The sequence below is a fragment of the Cyanistes caeruleus genome, chromosome Z, assembly GCF_971803275.1.
Source record: "Cyanistes caeruleus chromosome Z, bCyaCae1.hap1.1, whole genome shotgun sequence".
Classification (NCBI taxonomy): domain Eukaryota; kingdom Metazoa; phylum Chordata; class Aves; order Passeriformes; family Paridae; genus Cyanistes; species Cyanistes caeruleus.
Genome location: NC_141732.1, coordinates 39183666 through 39208356, shown reverse-complemented (window position 1 = coordinate 39208356; position 24691 = coordinate 39183666). Strand labels below are relative to the sequence as shown.

The 24691-nt window shown below is 34.9% G+C and overlaps 1 protein-coding gene across 11 annotated transcripts in view; it reads right to left on the bottom strand.

Moving 5' to 3' along the window:
• The window catches only part of AUH (AU RNA binding methylglutaconyl-CoA hydratase), a 149514-nt gene that overhangs the window by 82809 nt on the left and 42014 nt on the right, over positions 1–24691 (bottom strand). For all 11 annotated transcript variants that reach the window (XR_015281089.1, XR_015281088.1, XR_015281086.1 and 8 more), the window contains 2 exons: positions 12212–12304; positions 11235–11291 (listed from right to left, as the gene is read on the bottom strand). Coding sequence is in view for 3 of the 11 variants with exons in the window: in XM_023944929.2 (XP_023800697.2) it covers positions 11235–11291; positions 12212–12304 (150 nt within the window). In the remaining 8 variants the exon portion in view is untranslated. The remainder of the gene's footprint in view (positions 1–11234; positions 11292–12211; positions 12305–24691) is intronic.

Here is a 24691-nt window from a genome sequence, read left to right as displayed (position 1 = left end):
CTAGCAATTGGTCCTAAGAGAGCAGATTACCAAAATAACTTCACACAAAAACATTCCATAAAAAATTTTCTTTAAATCAGACATTTTCCAATCAAACAAGCCACTGAAAATCCTCTCTCCCTTGAAATGTCAGTCTGAGATCCATTAAATTCTACAGCTAAAATGCTTTCATATTACTCATGCTGACATTCCTATACAACATTTCGATTAAAAAGAATAAATATTATCTTCTTTCCATCTCATTATCTCTTTCCATCTCATTCATAATAATTTAATACTGTTTTAAATCAAAACAGCTTTTGCATTTTCAGTGAAAAATGTAACACTTCAGGCTGAGACAAAAAGTTTTACTAATAAAAGTAAGTCTATTTTTAAGCACACAGTAATCTGCTCAGTAATCTTCCTTGATTAAAAATTCCTTGGCTTCTCTTCAAAAAACACACTGAGTATAGATGAGCTCAACAGCTGTCAACATAATTTTTAGGAACTTACCAAGTATTGTTGCGTCTATACTAGCCCCCATTTATACACTCCAGCTGGTCCACCAGAGCCCCACTCCCAATCCTTCGCCTCCAGTAACATCTATATTGAGATGAAGACATTTTGAAGAGGGGAATCTTAATAACAACACAAAGTAAAAAGATACTTCATCTTCTTTTCATCTTTCCAAAGCCTGTTGCTTTCTTTAAATTGTTTTCCATTCACTAATCCAGTGAAGTGTAGAAGGTAAACTGAAATACTGTAGGAAAACTATTACAGCACTGGTAAAAATCCTGGAACATTCTTTCATAAGTCAGACTTGAACATGACATAAGTAATGCAATGCAATTAATTTCACCCAGCAATTCCTGCTTACAAGTCCTTTTTAACAGATGCCAATGACAAAACCTCAACTGTTCTCTGTGTGCTATGCGCAGTGAGGGTCACTTGCGCAATGACTTACACAAGAGGTCTACAATTTAAAAGGCTGAAAAATGTCCTGATCATTTAATCTCCTAAAAATGTTGGGTTTTCTTTTATCCTCCAGATTCCCTCTGGATTCACGGCTACTGAAAAAATCCTAAAGGATGATCATAGCTTTTGTTTTACTGTGGCAAACACTCGTGTCAATGGAAATTTTGAGCAAATAATGTCATGAATACTGATGACTAAGTTTTGGAAGACATACCCATCACTTAAATTTCAAAAATGCTGTGGGAGTATCTGGGGAAAAAATAAACAGAATGAAACCCCATACTAATTACTTTCTTCTTAATAAACAATTTATGTAAGAGTATCAATAGAAAAGTTTTAGCATCTTATTTCTTTCTCCTCAGTTATCAAAAACTTTTGAAGTCCTTACATTTGAGTCTCCAACGCATTTTGTTTATCTGTCAGTAACCTTCTGATCAGTGTGTATATTTTTTACTCCTTTTTCTCTCCTACACCGTCTGTCTCTGTGTCTATGCACAATGTCTTTGTAGATTACCATCCCAAGTATGTGCAAAGGCTGTGGCAGTATCATAACTAGGTGCTGTCAACTGTAGACTTGATAAAGGGCAGGCATGGGGACGGCGGGATGTACCACAGAAGCTGAGTCATTTTAAACCACTCAAAAGTGGCTTACAATCTGTTTGATTCCAATTTATGAAAGTTGCTTACCTCAGCCATGAAAATCATTCAAGTCTTCCACACATACTTTTTATCTCGGAACTAAAATGTCCATTTGGCCACCACTTTTACAGGACTACTGAAAATGACCAAGTGATACATAATATGATCGGCTACATGAGTTTGCATCCAATGTCCCATCTTTACCATCTTGTAATAAATTGTGTCTATCGTGGTGCAGATTAACAAGCTTCTTTAACACTACAAGGAGTATTTTCATCACCCTTTTTACACTTCTCATTTAGTGACAAACCAAGAACTAAAATAAGGAGTCTATGCTTCTTGGGCTGTCAATGCAGAGAGACAGGATAGGCACTAAGTCTCCCAAAATTACCTAGATGAATAATCTTTTGCATTATTCCACTGCCCTGGTATGTTTTTCAAGCAAATATACTGGTAATTTGGTAATAATATACTTCTGCTTCATTCTGTACTAGAAGATAAAATTAGATTTTTCCCCCACCACCTCAAGGTTTTAGAAAATAAATTCCCAATCCAGACTGAGTTGCTTATGCATTTTCATCTTCATTCTTCATTGATTCTTTAAGGTTAATAATTTTCTGTATTTCACCTGCCCATTTTCTCTACCTCTCTTAAAACTCCTAAGGAGTTCTTTCTCCTTACTACTTTTGCTAGCACACAGATAGGAAGAACAGAGAAAAAACTGCTTTAGTTTGTCAAATAAAGTAAGTGAAGATGCAGGAAGAAAGGACACTACTGAGACCGTATTTAATCCCTGACAATGAGCTGAAGTAGCAATGAGGCTCTTTATAGAGGAACTTGAAAAGGTAGTCAGAAAAGATAGAGAACCTTAAAATTCTAGGGCACTGAAATGCCCTAGACTACAGAAGGGGCTGAGCCTAGAAATCTAAGCTAAAGATTTTTGGTTTAGCTTCTAGGCCACCAGCAGGAGACAAGTCCTTAATTTGTCCAATATTTACTTCCAAAATGCAATTTTTTCTTAATTTAAAAAGAGACCAAAACAACCAAACCACCAATTTCTAATAGAAAATGTCATGCAATTCTATTTTCCATATCTAACAAGTTTTTATTTCTCTTGTGCCCCATTTTCCCCAGAAACACCAGCTGTTATTACGTGGTCTTACTTTTGTTTCTGCATGAACTTAAAAATAAGATATTTTAAAAAAAGTAATTAAAAAAGCTTCACATGAAACTGTGCCATTGGAAGTTTCTATTATGATTTTCAGTGGACAAGAGAAAGAGTGTCTTGAAATAGACACTAGGTTCTGATTTTAGGACATGTTTGGGGAACAAAAGGGTGGTCTTTTACAAAATAAAAAAGGTGGTCTTCTACAAAGGCTTTATACAACTTTAAAAATTAAGTCCAAACTTCATGCAAGGGGAAAACTATTTCATCAAAGGCATTAATGAACTCTGATAGATCTGTATGAGTCAACAGAAAACTCATGTAACTGATTACATGCAAGTCTGTCCACCGGTAATTTTTTAATTTTAACTGGCTTTGAAAAATAAAAAGTTCCTTACCTAGCAACATCTTAGATCACTCTTTTCTCTATTTACTTCATTGTTTCTATGTCCTCTTCATTTGAGTGCCCTAAGTCAATATAACATACTTTACACCTATGTTATGAAACCTACTGTGAATTCCATTCATATTGTTACAGTTGGCCTAGACCATAATTTCTATTCAGTGTCATACAATCCTAAAATGTGTAGAGAAAAATGAAGCTGCAAAAGCAAAGTTTGGGTTTGCTTTCTTTTCAGAGCTTCACTGCACACCTCCCTGCAGTACAGAGATGGTCTGGGAAAGATATAAATGTACAACTACAACCCATGTTCAGTGAAAGACTACCTGAATGGGACTTAATTCTGCATTACTTAAGGAGGATGGAAGAATGACAATTAGGAAAGTAATTGATAACATTGCTCAGCTTGTAACAACAAATTTTAGTAAAAATACTATTCCAAAATTCAATCTTGATATACAGAACAATGGTTTTATTCTTCCAAGACATAACAAAAATCTAAGGAACACTCATTCAATGTTTGCTGGTAAAGTTTGATTTCTCCATTGGTATATCATATTGATCTCAAAACTTCTATCCTCTGCTTTCCAGGATCAAGAAAACTCCCCGTCTCTGCTCTGGCACTTCCTCTAATGCTCAACTTGCCTTTTGGGGCTTTCTTTTGTCCTTGTTTTACTTCCTTCTCTCTCTGCAGCATCAAAGCAAAAACCTTAATTAAACACATTATGTTGCATATGCAGCGCTGCTACTTAAGATATTGAAATTTCTCGAACACCTGATTGCTTATTTTGCTTTGTAAACAAGACATCTCCAAATTTAGGTCAGGAAGAAATGTTCTGCAATCTCTGCTAGCAAAATAAACCAGAATGTCAGAAGTGGTCAATTTCTTACACTGAACTTGACATTTGAAATACAATTCTATACAATTGCAGTCATCTGGAACACACATGATAGCCTTGGATACCTCCTCTTCCTGTAGGAAGTACTAATTGAGTTTTTAATATGGATTTGGAAAGTGTTCTATGGCTAGCAGGCAAGGGGAAAAGGTTGTTCTGAGGGTCCCTCTGCAAAGTTAAGAGACAACCTGCTTCATGAAAGTACAGGGGATAGTTTGGATGACACAAAGTTCTATCATCTCTTTTTCTGTATGTTGCCACTACTTGGGAAGTAATCTACTTACAAAAATAAAGAAAATTTGTATATATAATTTTTGAAACATTAATTTTACATATGGAGCTTTTGCAGTATTAGTATTGCAAGACATTTCGCAGTTTTGCCTGAACATCATCATTACAACTGGTCAAAAAGCCTTGGAAAAAAATGAGTCACTTGATGACAATCAGCTTACTTTTATTTAAAAAAAAAGGAAACTGTCAGAACCACAATTCTCTTTAATTTACAGAAACAGAACAAATTTACCCCCTTCCAGAAGCATCTTATATATTGTGTTTAATTACTTTGAGGAAAACATGGATTTTAAGACACCTCTTTTCTATGCTATTGGCATTTCTTATTTCAGGCCATTTGTTAAATACAACTCCTGGAACAAACGTTAAAAATATTAAAATGAAACTAGAATTATTGAGACTTCAGATGAGTAAAAAAGAGATAAATGTTGTAAGAGTAATTACTTTAGGGTTTTTACTGTATCAAATCATAATAGGATTGTAAAAAACTCAACAGTCACTATGATTCCACAGTAAAAGAAAAAATTGAAACTTTTCTTAAGTTTTAATTCAAGAAGAAGAAAATCCATTTTCTTGGTTGTTCCACAGCAAATATAACTTTAAGCACAGTATTGATGAAATGCTGAAGATGTTGATTCAGGATCTTATTTTAAACTTCAAGACCTTCTACTAGTATTTAATTTGTGTACTTAAATTTTCAGTATTTAAATTCTGACACAGGATGGAGGAAAAAAAACAGAAGAAGCAATAGAAGTCACAAAAGACACTATAGATTAACTGAAAAAAACCCACCCGCGATTCAGAGCTAAGTCTTCACTTTGGACTTTTTTCCCAATCAGTCAGTCAATTGTCACAAAGACAAAGACTTAGGACTAAGAGCTGAATTCTAAAAATTAAAAAATACTCTTATGCAGGTTTCCTTATGTAATTAAAAAAAAAAGTGAATGTAAAAACTTGTGACACTGTGTGATAAAACTAAAGGAGAAAAAATGAATAGGCTAGTGAGGGTAGGAATAAAGATGGACAAGAAAGGTACAGTATTACCCAGATAAGATGTATAAAGTTATAGAAAATAAGGAGATTTTTCATTCTAAAATCTGTAGTGATGTACTATCAAGTACATCATAATCTACTATGCACAAAAACAACACTAAATGTGCAGAAGCTTTCAAGTCCTACCTCAGACACTACCACAAATAGTAACACTAGTTTTTTCAGCATTTATCAAATGCTATTCCTATTACAAATGAAACTTAAATATAGAAATCTAAAGAATATCCTAGCAGTCCCTTGTAATGTGCATTGGATTTCAACTTGAAATGTCTGACATTCAATTTAACCTTTACACTTGGCTGAATTGGACAACTACTGCTGTTAGCAGGAACACATTCTCTGTGAGTTTTTCACATGCGGAAATTCCCTTGACGTCTTTCTCATCCAAATTAGAAAATATTTTTTAGCTTTAAAGTAAGTACTGCAACAGAGACCATGAGGATGTTTATAAAAGCAAAGAATTAATACTTTCATAGATAAGGAAAATATATGATGATTACCAAAATTTACTCTGGTTTCCTTTCTATACAAAACCCCCTAATATTTCAGGGTTCCTATCTCTTATTTTATAGACTTGAAATCTGCAAGCACTGTAATTGCTCCAAACACAATTTAAAGTCTAGAAAAACAGTCAAAACAATACTGTTACTCAAGTAAGGGGAGAACACAGAAATGCTGTAATTTAATCTCTCCCTTGTTCCATATTTTAAAGACAAAACCAGTCCAGTCTCTTAGAGCTTGAAGCTTCAGTTTCACCTTTGGAAAATAGGGTTCAAAGCAACTTTTAGATCTAGAAAGAATATACAGCTTATTTACAAAGACCTTCTTAGAGAGTTAACAGTTTCTTTTTGTTTCATTCCTTTTTTTTAAAGTTTTCTTCATAAAATATGCTTTTCAACTGAATGTTCTCAAGGAAAGCACGATCTCAGGGTTATGTGCTTGGTTTTAAACAAAGTGGAAGACAACTTGCTAATGAAGTAGTGGGATTTCTGGGAGGAGCATGGAAGAATAAAGACAAAACGATGATGAAATAAAAAAAGCCTTGCTAATTAAAATGCCTTTATAAACACAACAAACAAAAAAAAAAGAGTGGCAGCTGTAAGTATGCAGGCCAATGGCCAGTTTTTATCTAGCAAGGTCAAATTACATACTTACACAGGCATATTAATTTCAATGAAGGTTCTTTTTTTTTTCTGGTAGAAACATAATTGTTGATATATAACAATACCTCCAGCTTATACCTAAATCTTTTGTGGAAATAAATTGCATAAAGAAAATGCAATTTTTTTTTTTATATATATGCTTGTCTTTTCTACTTCTTGCTATCACAGAATACTTCCCCTTGTCAAATGAATATATCTCATTCTAGAGTAGGAAGTTTATATATGTTCTTTACAAGCATTTTTATCTTCCCATGACAGATCTAATACTGAGTGGTATATAAATACAAGACTAATAAATAAAAGCAGATGTGCCAGAAAGGCATCATCAATTGCAGGCTTAATATGACATCCACTGTGAGAATCTAGAGATAAACAACCAAATTACATCACAAATTGAGACAGTTTTAAAAAATTACAAAGCAGAAAAACAAAGGACTTCAACAAAAAAATGCTCCAAAAGACAATTCTTGTCTGAAGAGAACGTTGTTATTGAAAAGCACTTCCTTTGCAGGTTGAGAGACACCAAAAACTGCATTCAATTAATGACAGATATTTGCATTATTTTTAATGTCAGTTTGGGAAACAAAACAAAGAGAATGAACACAATTTTCTTGTTTAAAAGGACTCTGCCCACGCTATTTTGAGTTCAGTACAGACACAGGATTATGCAGAAAGTAAGTTGGTTAAAAAGGTTTCTAACTAAGAGATCAAAAAATAGTAACTCCTTTTAGCAATTAATAGCTTTGAGAAAAATCACTTTGACTGATAACAACCATCTCCTTAAACTGCAAAGTTAACAAAGTCTGGTTTCTCATGAAATCCTGTCTCATACAAACTCATTGTTGTCCACTGTGATGAGTATTCTGACTGAAACATTATCCACAGCTAAGACATACACAACAGCTTCCTCCTGTGCCCTTTCTTTCATGCCGAAGAACAGGTTAGTTCGTGCTGAAACCTTTTCATGTGAAGCCAATACAATTTTCCCTTCATCTGGCCACCTACTTTTAATAAAATTCTAGGGACTGTTTGTTTTTGCAACCTCTACCCTGTCAACCACAAATTAAAACAGGCTAACAGACACTGAATTTGCAGTGAAGAAACCTGAGGAAGAAAGGGGATGAACAGAACTATACAGACTCTGAAATACAATACAGCACAAAAGAAACAGTCTAGTCATCTGTGGCACTGATGAGGCTACACTTTGAATCATGTGTCCAATTCTGGATCCCTAAAGAAAAATCATTAAGGTGCTGGAGCATGTCAAGAGAAGAGCAATAGGGCCAGTGAAGGGAGCATAAGTTTTGTGAGGAACTCCTGACGATTGTTAAGCCCGGAGAAAGTGAGGCTCAAGGGAGACTTTATCGCTCTCTACATCTACCTGAAAGGAGGTTGGGGTCAATCTCTTTTACCAAGTAACAAATGCTCCAAGCTGTACCAAGGGAGGTTTACACTGGATATCAGGAAAAATTTCTTCACTGAAGGGTTGTCAAGCACTGGGACAGGCTGTCCAGGGAAGTGGTTGAGTTGCTTGAGTGGTGTAGATGTGGCACTTAGCAACATGGTTTAGTGGTGAACTTGGCAGTGCTTATTTGACAATTGGACTTCATGAGCTCAAAGGTGTTTTCCAACCTCAGTGATTCTATGAGAATAGAATGACAGTGTTTTTTGTGTTTGCATAAGACCACTTGTGCAATGATGACTGGCACTCTCCTTAGAAAACAAAAATCATCAATATTCATTCTCAGGTAACTTTCCCATCACCAAGTTACCAAGCTTTTCCCTCTGCTACACTTTTCCACTTGTCCTTTGAATCTTGCCTTCCTTACTAGAAAATGGAATTCTAAAGAAACTAGAAAATGTGTTGAAGAGGAAAACCAGAAAGTTTTTCTACTTTTCCTTGTCCCCATTCTGGCAGTTTAAGCTTCTTCCATAGTGCAGAAAACTGGGTTTAGATTTCCAAGTGCAGAAGAATAATCCTGCTCCCTCACAACATGAACAGCAGGTCTGTGAACAAAGCTATTGTAAAAAAGGAGGCACTGCTGTCATCCCACTTGGTCTTGCTATGTTATCTGCCATGGGTGAATATTCTGGGGAGATTCAACCTTCTACAATACAGCATACTCTATTATAAACACATACTGGTCAAGACCCTCAGCAGACTTAGAAGGAACAATTCAATTTGGTTAATTCAACTAACAGCTGCTCAAACTTAGCCTTTAGAAAGTTGCAGTAGATCTGTGCATATTCAAAAGAAAAAATTCTTGCACCTGGGAAATCTGTGTTAAAACTGGTTGGTCAATAGACAGCACCTCACTGTGTCTTTTGATAAACACATTTCATTAATAACAGAATAAACCATACTATGCAACAAGGTCCAAAATGTAACAGCTGATATGCCCTGGATCTACATTTTAATACTATTAAATTCTAGTAACAACCTTCTAACACAGCTCTTTGATTATAAATTTCTGGGTTTTTAAAAAAGCAAACCCTCACAGTATAAATATGTTTTCCATATAGCCTCAAACACCCATATTAATTATCACCCAAGTTAAAATTTTACATCTATCACATATTCCTGGCAGCTGACAGAGCAGAATAAAAACAGTAGCTTGCCATGTTCAAAGTAGTTCAAAGAAGCAACTTTGTCTGCCAGCAGATTTCAGGCGTACTAGATGGCAGCAGAAATCTATGTAGGCCTCTTAAGAGCTACAGCTCACTTTTCCACTCCAATCCACAGTTCTGTTTTTGCTCAGAGAAGCTTGAAATAAACACTCTCAAAAAATATTCCATTAACCCACGAAGCCTACGGTTCAAGTGTGTATATCTGGCTTCTCTACCTAAATAACATATGTAAAATTCTTCCACTCAGTCTTCACTTTCTGATGACAAAAGGCACAATCAGTTACTATTTGGATGACAAGAAGTACAAAGGGTTGAAACTCTGTCATTGCTCAACAGGACTGGTGCAAGCACAGGCTGATCAGGAAAAAATTGTGATTAGCTCAAATATATTCAAGAAAAATAGTTTTCAGAGAGGCTGATAGGAATAGGGAAAAAATTCATCACTGAACATACCCCAAAATGTTGTAAGTTGAAAAGTCAATGTAACAAAATTAAATCTGTCACATTTCCAAGGAGCTGAAGACATACACTGGAATCATTATTTTATGATGAGAAACAACAACAAGAAAAAAATAGAAAAAAAGGATTTTTCAAACCTCAGTCTTTAAATAGCAGCAAAGTATTCTGAATGGAATTTACAATGTGTCAGTTAACTAGCATTTTAAGGTAAGGGCACAGAAATTTGAAACATCCATAATTAAGTGAAGACAAGGAAATGAGACAATGTAAAAAAGTTGAATACAGAAAATATATGGAGAATTTGAGCTGAATTTCTTGAACTAGAGAGTATGTCTCCAATACTGTCCTACAGAATTACTTAGGAAAGGAGGGAGTGGGAGGACAAATAGCAAAAACTGACAACAAAGATAACAACATAAATTTCTGTCTTTTTCTTCACTGGGACTTATTGTTAAAGCATATAATTTCATGACAACAGCACTACCAGTAAATGCATCTCTAAAATCATCTCCATTATTATCTTCATCCACCACTAAAAAGACACCAAAAGACATCAATCTTAACTGTTTTCCGTATGTAAAATATAGCTCTGACCACAGAAAGTGTTGACTGAAATCACATCTCAACAATAACAAAAATAATATAGTAATTGAAATTGTACAATAATTGTCCAGTTTAGTCATGGAATGGGACAGTTTTACACGAAGTTCATACCACGACTCCCATTATGGTTGTTTTTATTGGTTTTTTTTATGTGACCTGCAATTGTATCCATTAGAATTGGATATAGTGCTTTCAAAATAGGTTCCACCCTTTAGAAATAAAGTAAAGAAACAGTATAAAGTTTCCAAGAACTCCCAGAAATTAAGGCCAAAAATCACAGGGATGCGCATTTTTTACGAGTTATTGCCCTTTTCCCAGAACAGCAAATACCTTAATTCAAGCAGCAATGATTTATACATAAAATAAAAACAAAAGGTTTTGTAACAACTCTTCGGAAGTTATTTGTTACATAACTTCCAGTCACCTTAAGTCTACAAAATGCAGATAACCTGGCCTTCAAAACACAAAAGAAGTTTTTGACTCACAAAATCTTGGCAAGGAGGCAGATTTATCCACAGCTATACTCTCAGTTCTTAAACTCTTTACCACCAATATACAAGCAGCTTAAAAACAGAAATTGAATCCTAAAGTACAAAATGTTATGTAAAAGTGGATCTTAATTCAAATAATTGGTTTTGTATTCTGACAGATAATCCTTCTTCCTCTCTTGATGCTTAGCAAAATTATTCAACCTTTAGATCAAGATATTAAATGTCATTTACATAATCACTTAATGTTAGTTAATGAAGACTTTGTTTAAAAACATAATATACAGATGACCATCCTTGAAACTAAGAAATACACTTTTTAATTAATTTTGGTAAATAATACAAGCAGTAAGCTGTAACACATGCTATAATACTTAATAGAAATATAAAAATAAGCAGAATTATGGTTTTTTTATGAAAACCATAATTCAAAATCTAATACAAAGTACGTATGTCATTTAGCTATCTGTGGTAGCAAAAGCAAAACATTCATACCTGCACCTGGAATGATCGCCAACTTTGTTTCAACTAGGCCCATTTTAGCAGAAGATGCTGAAAAACAGAATATAAAGGAGTTCTTACTGCAATGTAGAGGGAAAAAAAATCTATGGAAAATACATAACAATGACCTTGAAGTTTGCTAATATATTAAATTTTCTTCAAAAAGAGCAATAAATCACTTTTTAAAGCATTTGTTTATTAAAAAGAATTCAAACAGATTCAACTGATCTGCTTTTAGTGAAAGATCCAACTACTTCCATCTAGGCAAATGAAGTACTTTATTAATTATCGCATAGCAAGTAAGCAATTACAATGAGCAACAGACACTTGCTTTCAAATGGAAAGTATGTAAGAATGGCTGTTATTGCTTAACATGTTAAAATGGGCTAGAATTTTGTGTATGATTACTTGAATTCTTTAGATGATAGAATATTGTCTAAGGTCAAATAACTTTATAAATCCTAAGTTACTGGCAGTTGCTCAGGACCAAGTTTCCATTTACTTTCCATAAATTTGCTTTACAGTTCTGACAGCCTATTAGCTCAAGGTTCCTCTTTTCAAGAGTTGCTGTCTCTTTTATAATTTAATTTCTTATGTAATAAGAAACACTCACTAGCAACTTTTGTTCTTTCCCTACACCCTTGTTTAGATAAAATCAAACCTCCATCTAGACCACTTCAAATGCACAAGAATCAAAAAAAAAAAAAATAAAATAATTACATGACCCTTCTGGCAAGACTGATAAAATTAGGGTCAGAAGAATCAAATAAATGTTTAACAAAACCAATCCAGCTAACTGGGTTGTTCTAAATGAAACATTAGCAAGTACTGATACACGTTTCTGCTGAAGTCCTTTAAAATAATGGGTTATAAACAATGTCAAAGTAAGTTTTATAAGACTGTTGCCAACAGACAGATTAGCCAAACCAGCTACACTAATAACCCCATATTCCACAGGTATTCAGACCTACCTGCCACCCGTATATCACAGGCTAATGCAAGTTCTAGGCCACCACCTAAAGCAGTTCCATCTATTGCAGCAATAGTAGGTACAGGCAGATTAGCTGAAAAAGAAATTACCAATTAACACCAACTTCATAAAGAATGCCTCTGGAATGTGATTTCATTACATTTTGCTCATTTTACAGTCATAGTATGGGAAAAAGTTTCATAACATACACTGTGACTAAAAATTGATCAGCAACACTGGCAAAAGAAAATTACTCTCCCTATCTATCTCTGGCTGAATAAGTTTGCATATCTTTCTTTGGCTTCTGCTCACTTTTGACGAAAATTTGAAAAGTAAACTTCAAGAACACAGACAGCAGAGCTAGACAAAGCAGTTATACAAACAGTCCAAGATGAAACAGAGGTGTATGTACGTATGACATGCCTGTGATGCTTTCACAGCTAAAAGCTCTCTGTGTCTTGACAGTCCCAGACCACCACCGGCAATAGCAGCCACTACTGCCCCCTTTCTCCTGTAAAGCAGCAGCTAACAGCTTAATAGTTGGCAGTCTTTAGTTTGACAAACAGATGCACAAACTGCCAGCATACATGACAGGTAGCAGGGCTCCAGAGGCCTGTGCGACCATGGCATGGTTTGTATGTAATTTATCATCAGTGTTCTGACATGGGAAAGTCATTTAGACAATCAGCTTAAAGTACTGCTTTTCACCTTCTGAAAATTCAAGTTCTCTCCATCCCTCTTCGCTACAAACTTACAGTTTAATGAAAAATGTGTTTTCATTTTAGAAATAGACTTGCATATTACTGCTATAATTATATTTAAGAGTTACCACAAGCTATCCATTTAAAAATATACTCAAACAGTAGTCCAGTAGTTTGTTATCACTACTAAAGTTTCAAAGATAGTCAAAAGCAATTCATTAGCTGGACAGTTGGGTGTACAGCATGTTGAAAAGTTAAACCAGCTCTTGACAGCAACAGCTTTTTCTGAAGATGTTAAAAAAATATCTTCTTTGTTTTAATGTTTCAGCTAATTGAATTCAATGACCAGCTCATTCAGTCTTAGACAGAAATCGAAGAGAAAAAACTATTCTGTCAACATATAAATGAAAATGATGCATGAAAGACTTTAAAAGACTTATTTCCTTTAAAAAATCTAGAAGGGTAATATGACAAAAAATTATTAATATAATGTATTAATTAGAACTTTTCCTAGTGAACTAGCTAGTTTTAAATTTAGAAATTGTGCTACTTAGCTTTCTTTTTTCCTGTCTGACAGATAAACTTCAGCTAACTTCATTCAACAAAAGAATCAATTAAATATTGGTATATATCAGAATGACAATTATACAAGCCTGTAGTCTCTCACTGAGTAACAAACAAAATACATAATTAAACAAAGGTTATTTTAGCTGCCAATTGACCTGCTTTTATGATTAAAAACTAATGAAAATCCAATTGTCTTTAAAAAAAGAAGAAAAACTTAGCAATGCTTTTCAAGATTCTAACAGATGCTTTAAAACAAAGTCCCTGGGTTGCTGGTTTAGATCATGATTAATAGTGATTATCTGAATCAATTTCTATGCCAAAAGAGGCTACTCATTACAGTTTGCAAGAGCTCTTTCTCTGACTTAAAAGAGCTCAAGATATCCATTATACCTGCCATCTGCCACAGAAAGCATAGGAGACAGAGGAATAGTAGAAAAATCTGCTCTTTCTCTATTTACTACTTCTTAGTCATATGGGAAGGCAACTCTCATTTCCAGCAGGGCCCGGTTAGTGACAGAAACTTATAACCCTGTCAACACAACCAATTTGCCAAACAGTCTTGCAATTTTGCTAGCTGACACAGCTAGCCTTTCTCTTAAAGAAATATGCCTTTGCCATGGGTAAATAAAAAATAGTTTGCCTGAACATGAAGGCAGGGTCATTGTTAACTGCAGTTTCCATCAGTTACTGCCTGTCTGAACATTCAATTTATCAGAGACTAGCAAACAGCATCTTGAGCACTATTTGCATGGCTTTTGCAGTACTCCAAGGCAGAATACTTTCCTAAGATAAGCAGCTTCCGGAATTAGCTATGGTGCAATTCAAGTAGACTATTACACATGGAAATGGAAGTTACAGAATGAGTATTATGACACAGTTTGGTTTCAAGAATTACAGCCAGCACTCCTACCATGAAACAATAAAAAACATAATTCAAGGGGATAAAATGCAGTTTGATAATGTATGTTAGAATCATCACTTCCCAAAGATATTAATTTGAAAGGATCACCCGACATAAGAGTTGCGAATGAATGAAAGGAAAAAGACAAATTCCCTATAACAGTCTTGTGTGTATCTATTAAATTAATTTAAGAAATTGATCATTTTAACATGTGCTTGTTAAGCATCAAAAAAACTAGCATAGAAAAGAGTAAGTAATCACTTCGGACTGTAAACTGAGTTTCTAGGCTACTAGAACTTGTTAACAACGGTAAAGGTTCTTGGAATATTAGTATTTTGCAGCATCCAAGACACCTGATCACATGTATCTGCATGATTTTAATGTACAGCTGCCAAAATTGTTAAGCAAAACACAAAAACAGAGATGATGTTTGACAAATAATGCCCTGTAGGCTTAATTGGGATGTATGCACTCAAATTTTAGGAACAATAAATTAAACATATAGATAGGTCAATCTCCACAATGATTCTACATGACAAAGCTCATTTGCTACGAGAGATAAAAAAAATATTTAAAGCTTTGCCAAGAGGCCTAGTGGTTTTATACTTTAACATTACACATTTTTGTCACAGCTCAAATAACAAGATATAAATTTCAGGCAATTGTTGTACTACTACTCATTAGTGTTAATTTCTAGATGTGATACAGGTTCATCAGGGAGCAATCATGAGCTGCACAGTGAAATAAAAAATAAAAATATATATTTTCTTATATATATATATATATATATATATATATATATATATATAAGAAACAGATTAGCTAAACTAAATGAGAGAGTACAACACATAGACAAGTGTAGACCATGTATAATAAAGATTAATGTTGCTAGAAGTAGTTAAAAAGACTTAGCAATGAGCAGCATTAAACTTTAGTAAGAGAATTTCACTGACTTACCACAGTACATCAAAGTGTGGAATATGAAGGACACTAAATATTAAGGTAGTTCACACAATTAATTCAGAAAGGATTACTTCACACATCTATTCTAATGTAAAACATGCTGCTTATTCTGTAAATATGGTTCTATTCTGCCCATAAAACACGTCCCAAGAAAATACCAATAGTCACACCCTAATGTAACATCAGTGCTTAATTATATTACAGAAAAGTCATATTTTAAGTACAGTAAAGAAATAGAAGGGTCCAACTCAGCTTATGTTGTATCAGCAACAGAGCCAGACATAAGACAAAAACACGTCTCTATATTCAAGATCATAGGAGTAGAGACCCTTGGCTGAAGAGAAGACAAATGTGAACAAGCAGATCAAAATAAATGTTATGTATTAAGCTGTTTGAGGAATAATCTCTTAGCACAGAAGCTGACAAAACCTGTAAGAAAGGATGTTTACTGGCCGTTCAAGACATGATACAGGTCAAGTGACCAACAGGTAAACTGAAGAACTTCAGTAAGAGAAAATAAACTTAGTAACATTAGATAGCTAAACTAAACCCATAAACAGCTCAAACAAAAAAGAAAATATGACATATAACATATAAAGAAATGGACCTGATTCCTACTCTGCAGTAACTGTGAGCCTTCAGCTCAACCTCAGGAATAAGTCTATAAATGGTAAATAAATAAATAAATGGTAAACAGACATGTCACATATAGTTTTAGATTAGGCAGACCAGCAGCATCTTGTAGTCTCGGGATACCTCCTGCTCTCCTGTGACTCTTCATTGCTGAAAGATGTAGAATAGAATAAGTAAACTCTCCCACAGATTTGCAATGAGTGGAGAAAGTCACAGAGGGACCACTGTGCAGTTAAGCATATAAAAATACATGTAATGTGCTGCCAGTAATTTCACAGAATCACAATCGTTCTGAGGCAGGTAATCATTATTTCATCTTCAAGTGACTTTCCACATGATGTCTACTGCTGGTGACTAACAAGGGATTTCCTTTCTGCTTAGAGACCATGACAGGACAAACAACAGGCCAGCATATGAATACAGACACCTGGTCTGAAGGACCTGACAAATAGTTTCTCAGATGTGTGCCATAACACCCACACAGCTGATTCATACTATTGTGGATACTGACATTCCCCAAATAGAAAGCAGAAACTGCCTGGATTCTACTGACCTGAATCATAAATGACTACTAAGTTTTTTGACTAATTTATTAAGTTATAATAAGTTACAGATATAGAAGATAGTAGCTGGCAGGAAACTGGATTATATGCGACACTTTCTTAGTAACTCTCAAGCAGCCTTCTTTTATTCCTGCACAACTTCAATTTCTCATTATTGACAAAAAAAAAACGGCCTGATCAACAAGGAAAAACCTACTTTTCACAGTTAGTAAGGAAGAAGTATAAGGAATGAATATACATAGTAAAACCAAAATGGAAACAATTTACATATTAAAGTAGCCTTGTTTTTATGAAACATTATATGCACATTTCACGTAACAGGCAAAACTCCACTTTCTTTAGCTGGTGTCCAATTACTCAAAGGAAGACCTATTACTAATGCTGATCCCTTACTGTGAGTTCCTGAAACAGGCAGAGGAAGAATTACATGGTTATCCAGAATTCCAGACTTTGTGATTTGTGTTCCTGGTCAACCTGTATGAACTTGTCCAAATCCAAACTGATTAACGTAAAATATTTAACACCCAGGAAAAAGAAATACAAATTCAGAATAGATCAAATTCAAAAAGACCAAGTTCCTAGGAGTGTCCTCCTTGCTTACTAAACAAATTTATACATGTAAGATTTTCTGTGAGCAACTGTACCACATACTCAGATAAACGGAAAAAGAAGAAAACATTCCTGAGCTAGACACAAGATATTGAGATTCAGACTATTCAAGTGCCAATGAAGTGTATGAGAACCAGCCATTTGTAGCATAGCAGCTCTTACAATCAACCTGAAGAATACCTGCAGTACTTCCTTCCTTTAGCTAAGATGTAGGAGTCATCATTGAAGAACTAAAGTCCAATAGACATAGAATTCAGTTTCTCTAAAAGTAAAAGGTCTGCACTGTTACTGCAGTAATACTTCATGATTCCCATAAATCAGAAAAGAAAATTCCATGAAAGCCCACTCAAGCCCTAACAATGCAAAAATTCTATAAAGTCCCTTAGACATAACTAACTTCTATTTCTGAAGTACTTTTTACAGATTAGGGCAAATATTTTCAATTCAACTCATTATAGTGGTCAGAATTTGGTATCTACAAATATTTAAATGAAACCCAGTTTAAAGCCTGACTTTTTATGCATTTGACACAAAATTAAAACATATTAAAATATTAAAAAATACATATTAAAATGAAAGTTAAATCACCTTAACTTCCCTTGCTATTCCTGTGTTGTCCTATACCTAAACAATGTTCAAAAAAGGTCTTTATTGTTCTTTTCTCATCTTAATTCAGTGACCTCTGGCAACCAACCTTCAGAAAGAACAGCTATTCAGATAAAAACCAGAAGCTTGCCACTACCTCTAGTACCTACTGAACCAGATTCAAAACCTTGACACGTCTTTAATTCAAACAGAAGAAATCTTGTTTCCCAGAAGGAAACAGAAAAGAAAGTAGTGAGTATACTTGCCTCAAAAACTGTGAGCATCCATTTAAGACAGAAGTAGCTACAGAATTCAATTTTAAATAACAACACAACTGAATTGCCACAGAACAAAGAAACAGATTGTCCAAGCTATTTATTCCACATGTATGTTCCTGATTATTTGACAAACAAGGTTGATTAGTGAACAGCTTACTAGGACAAGCAACTTCAGGGGGCATTTACAGCAAGTAATTTTTCCTTTTGAATAATGGATTTCATAAAACATAAAGCCAGGAGGATGAATTGCATAAAAATATCCTGCATACTGTCAGAATTACATGGATTACAAGAGGAAAGTATGCTATAAACTGAGGAAGAGATTAACAGTTCCACAATTTGTTAATTAACTCTAGCAAATTAAGAAAGTGTGGCAAATGTCTGTAGCACATGGGAAGCCCTTAAATCACAGAAGGGCTGAGACCTGAAAGAGACCTCTGGAGCTCACCTTGTCCAGCTTGTCGGCTCAACCAGCATCACCTTGAACAGGTTGCTCAAGCTCGTGTCCCAGTGGCTTTTGAAGATCTGTAAGGAAGGAGATTCCACAACCTCCTGGGTAACCTGTATCAATGCTCAGTCCCCTTCACAGTGAATAAGGACTTCCTGACTCTCAGGGAGAATCTCTTCTGTTCCAGTCTGTGCTCATTGCCTCTGGTTCTGTCGCTAGACACCACCAGAGATAGCCTAGCTTCATCTTCTAACACCCTCATATATTGCTGAGATCACCTCCTGAGCCTTCTCTTCTCTATTTCCAGCTTGCTCAACCTTTTCTCACCAAAGAGATGCTCTGAAGCATTCATCACCTTCAGAACCTTTCACTGGACTTTCCAGTAGCTCTGTCTTCTACCGAGGACCCCAGAAATGGCCATAGTACTCCAGCAGTGGCTCACCTGTGCTGATGAGAGTGAAAGGATCACCTCCGTTAACTCCTGGCAACATTCATCCTAATATAGCCCAGGATACCACTATCCTTCCTTGCCACAAGGGAACACTGCTATCTCACATTCAACTTTATGACCTACCTCCAGGGCTTTTTTGTGCTGCTGCTTTTGTATCATTAGCCCCATCATGTACCTCATGCATGAGGTTGTTTGCATTTTCCTTTGTAGAAATTATTGAGGTTCCTGTTAGTCTACTTCTCCAGCTTGCTGCCCTTGAGTTCCTCTCAATGGTAGCACAACCCATTCCTTATGATTTTACATCATCATCAAACTTGCTGAGGCTACACTCTGTCCCATCATCCAGACCATTAAAGATGTCAAACAGGACTAAAACCTGGCGCTGTCCCTGGGATACACACTGGCTAGGGGCCTCCAAGCAGACTTCATGCAGCTGATGCACAGTCTAGACCCATTAATTAAGTCAATTTTCAATCCATTTCACTGCCTTTTCATCCAGTCCACACTCACCAGATACCCTACAAAACTTTTACAAGAGGTACTGTCAAAAGCTTTACTGAAGTCAAGATAGGCAATATCCACTGCCTGTTTCTCATCTAACAAACTACTCATTTCATCATAGATGGTCAAACTGGTTGAGCAACATTTCCCTCCTCTGACTCCACCTTATGACTACACCTTATGACTTTCTTGTCCCTCATGTGCCCAGTAGTAGTTTAGTTTCCACCTTTAGTTGTTCCAGAACCCCTCCAAGGACAAATTTTAATCTACAGATAAGAAAGCTCCCTCCCCATTTCTTAGTACATTTATTTAAATGTAGCAACAATGGAGACTTCAAATTAATAAAAAGAATGGTCACATGCACCCAAAATGTTTAAATTCCACTAAGTGGACATGTGTAGATAGATTCCATGATTGAAGGTCACCCATTAGGAAAGCAAGAAAGGGGAAAAAAGCGTCATATCTTAAGAGCGAGAATGTCAAATAAAGAATTTAATATTTTAGTCTTGTTATTATAAATCAATGCACTTATTTACATGCCATTTAATTTTAGTGTATATTTCAACTAAAAATAGCTTAAATCTATGACACTGCAAGTCTATGGGCTGATTCCTACACCAGCATTGAAAAGTTTGAGATCTGTTACTTTAGAGAGTTTCTTTATGAACCCCAAATCTCCAAGTTGTCTGGTTGCAAGTTATAAAAGAATTTGCAAAAGGTCACAGACATAAATAGGAATTTTGAATCAGCAGTAATGATTATTTGAAACTACCTCTTAACTTGCATAATAACTGGGAATGCATTTTCATTTCGTTTTTAAAATAATTAAGTTTATACATAAATATTCTTATTTTGTAACTCAGAATGAATTTCTCTTCCACCTCTTCCTAGCCAGATTCTTGATGTCTCTTGGTGATATGGCTTGATTATTAAACTAAGATCTTTTAACTTAAAAAAAAAGGGTGGGGGCATAAACTATGCCCCTTGAGTGGCAAGTACAGGCAGTCCATATGCAGTTCTGAAAACTGGAATATTCTTCATACTAGGAGCATTATGATGACAGAATTATATTCAACATATGAAATACTTTATGTCACAGAAAATCAGAAAAATAATTACAAAACAGCATTCTATCTTGATTTCATCTTTGGGGACCTTTTCCTGACAACATAGTGATGGCATATAACCTTTGCAATGCGTTTTTTTTCAGGCAGTCACCTTGCCTTGCAAAATCTGTAATCAAGTCAGTGATTATAACACTTCGCTTTAATTTTCAGTTGCAAGCACTACCATCAAAAATATTCTTCTGTGGGGAAAAAAGCTAACAGAAATAAAGTACTTTAACAAGTACCTTCATCCTTTCTCTAACACTATGAAAACCAACTAGCGTATGCAGCAACATTTGTAAGTGGCTGGGAGAGACTGTCAAATCTTCCTATATAAACTTCAGGGTAAAGAAGATTTAAAAAAAACATTTTTGGTCAGGGCAAGTAATTAAATGTTACAAAGCTTTACCTCTCTAAGTTCAAAAATAATGACAGTGATTATTCCATTAATTTCTGTATCTCCATATGTTTCAAAAATATATTCATCTGCAAAAATGACCATACATTAAAGTCTGAATACAGAATTCTGTGCCATATATTTGCTAGTTACAGCTGTGAAAGGCTTTTAGGTACCCTCTAATTCCTGTGCTTTAGATAAGAAGCTTAATAGACTACAACTGTTGGGAGACTTGAACAGAGCTCTCTTTGCTTTAATACCTTCAAAGTTCAAACAGACAATCAATAACAGTAAAGAGCTGCATAAAAGAATTATATTTTTTAGCATTTGTAAAGGAATTTTACTTTTTAATGAAAATGCACATTACAACTGATTATTAAGCAAAAGGTATTAATAAAGTTTTTCTTTCAGTTATTTTGACGGAGGCTAAAGCACCTCACTCAATCCTATTAATTTCCCAGTTTTCTCCATTAATCATTCACTCTTCTATATGACATAGAAACAATGTATTTTTGAATTGAAAAAAAAAGTTCCAACTTTAATAGAGTAAAATTATATTCTTTATTTTAAAATTTTCAATTTGGTATTTTATTACGGACAAGTAAGAGACTCAGTGTGTTCTACACTGTTGATAATAGAAACAGAAACTAGAAAACTAATAAGAACGAAAGACGTGGTTTAATTAAACCCTTCAGCTACTGTTTTCTGTATCCAACTCTTCCATGATTTTCTTGTACTACAGAAAATCATTTGGATATTTCAATCATCTCTCAGTCTGATAAACAGATTCTTCAGTTTCCTCATATTTACTAATGTTTTGTCTTGCAGTCTTCATTCAGCCCTCAGTTAGGTAATAACAAAGTAAAACCTAGATGGCAGAATCCACTTTCTGTACAAATGAATGAAAGTTTTGGATAAAAAAAAAGTAAAGAAAATTATTTATTGTATAATTTACTCTTACTAAGTACATTTAAGAACTTATTATTCCCACAAAAACAGCACAGCACATAATCAAGCAGTGAATTTATGAAACACAAAGGAGTTAAATTAATTCAGTTACATTTTTACATTCTATTTCTATGCAAGGTTTTTTATTCTTTCTTAAAAAGCACAAAAAATAAAACTCAAACTGTAGTCTCTATATAATCTACACAAACAAGTATAGTCTTTAATATAATCTCGGTTATTAGGAGAATCAGATACAGTCTTCATGTTTTTTATTGTCTACTTCTCTGATTTACAGTATGAAGATAACACATACTCTATTATTACTAGCACTCTTGTTTGACACAATACATTCCCCAGTCTAGTGTTAAAATATTTTATTTCTAAATTAGCAGAATTTACCAAGTAATAGCTTCAAGACAATTCATTCACAGAACACTACAGAAGAAACTCTCCCTAACATTTCACACTAAGCTTTTTTTTTTTTCCCAAGCTACCTTAGTAAGATCATCAAGCCAGTGCCTACCTACGCAAAAGGTGTATTCACTACAAGACTTGATAATTCTGAAGTCAAAGCCTTGTGCTTGGTCCAATCAGTGAACTCAGGATTTCTTCAACAGAAGAGCAACATTATGCTTTCAGTACCATGTCAGAAGTTGCTACCCTTTGAATACAAATTCATTCAAGGAACAGAGCCAGAGACCAAGACATGCAAAACAAAGAGCTAACAAACTATTCTTTCTCATTCAGTGATTGAAATATGCAATTTCAAACCTGAACAGGGTGAGGAAAGAATAATGTTACCAACACATTGAACATGCACAGTGTGGCTCCCTGGAGAGGGAATGGAAGCCCTGGCCAGCAGATAATACTGAAGGCCTGTTTTAACACAGAGCAAACTGGCTGTGCTGATCCAAATTAACCATTAACTGAGTAGCATCCTAGTTTTGGTACAGCTACCTTTGGAAGGAAAGGTAGTGGAAAGTGGAAGGAAACTTAAAGAGCCATGTCCAGAGCCTCTTGTCATCCAGAATGTATCATTAGGAATTACTACCAGAAGAAAAACTAAACTACTGCTGAGGCTATGTTGATTTTTGTCACTGTACTGCAGCACTAGGATCAGTTAGTCAACAGTTAGTCAAAGGCTATCTAACTTAATTCAATATTAAGAGAAGAAATAAATCTACAACTGGAAAACAACCAAGAGCCTAGCAACATACTCAGAATGCTGGCACTCAAGGATTTTGTTCGTTATGCTGTTCACTTAATCAAACAGGCAACATCGTAACACAGCAAGCAAAATACTGTGCTAAAATCTACATTTGACAGTGTCAGCAACACAGAAAGACCATGATGCCTGAGGCTGGCTGTTAAGCACGGCTCTGCTTGCTGTAATTTGTCCTTTTTCAATTTGACAGCTATCTGAAATTTCATTCAGTTTCCCAGTAAACACAACTCATAGCCTGTATCCCTCCTCCCTAAGAGAGAAATCCGCAGTTCTTATCAAAGGATTTCCAAACCAGAGTACTCCATCTTTGATGGCCACATCTACTTCCAGCAAACACAAGTGGATTTGGTAAATTTGGTTAATCTTGAGTGTTCACCACTAAACCAGGGTTTAAAATGCTAACTAAAGTTCCATAGAAGCCTCAGAGATTCAACAGTAAAATAAGGCAGAGCACCCACCACACCAATGATGATTATTGCTTATTTTTAAGCCTTTGCAATGGGAAGGTGGCATAGCAGTTAGCAGACCAGCAATGAAGTGAAATTTTTTGTAATATTGATAGAGGTTCTTGGGACCTCTGAAACCAATTTTTCACAGCTTGCATCCAAAACCAAACCATGGCATATAACATGGAACCAAAAAAAAAGTGTGTATGCACAATATTCAATAGTCAAATTAGGAACTTTCTTGAAAAGATGTTTGCCTGAAGCATGAACAAGTGTGCTCTTTTAGGTAAATTAAAAGTTTGGTGATGACTGAAAGCAAGGACAAAAAAATACTAAAGGAGAAAAAAAAGATCTGTAAATATTGAACTGTGCCTGCTCTGAATATAATAAAAAGCACAGAATAAAAAAAATACAAATGTAAGCAACTGACCACAAGGTGCTTTCATTCCAGATGATCTCACTCAAAGTGGAGCATGTTAAAACTAACCATAACTGATAGAACTATGTATAAACAAAGTTACTAAATATCACCACTTATTAAAGTTGTATCACAGCTTGTGCCTCAAAACTAATAAAACGTTTTCAACAAAGACCTGTCAGATTTGTTACAATGCAACAAGACCAACAGAAAACAAGTAACCTTAGCATTTAATTAACAAACTCATTCTTAACTTAGTTCAGACCTAAGTTACATCAGGCCACAAGTAAGGTGTTTTGTCTCCAATTGTGAAATAAAAAACAAACCTAAGTACACATTAATTTTAAGAAGTAACCAAGAAAGTCAGTCTCCAATTTTTATTCCCTGTTTATGGGATTTGGGCACTTGTGTCTACATTCTTTGGAAAAGCTTTGCTAATCAACGGCATTTCTCACTTAGTATAGGTTGGGGCCAAATGTCAAATCAAGTAATTACATGTATGTGCTGAATTGAAATTCTTTCTGCAGCTTCATATTTTATTTTTATTAAATATAATATTTTTATTGAGGAGTGTGGTAATTGCATTCTGCTTCATACATAGCTTGTCTGTTTTGCAGCTGAAATCCCAAAACATATACATACTATCACAGCTCTGTCCCCACCATCATTATAAAGAACAACATGGATTTAATAGGAGGCATACTATAAAATACATATTGAAGATCTGACCCACAATGATGG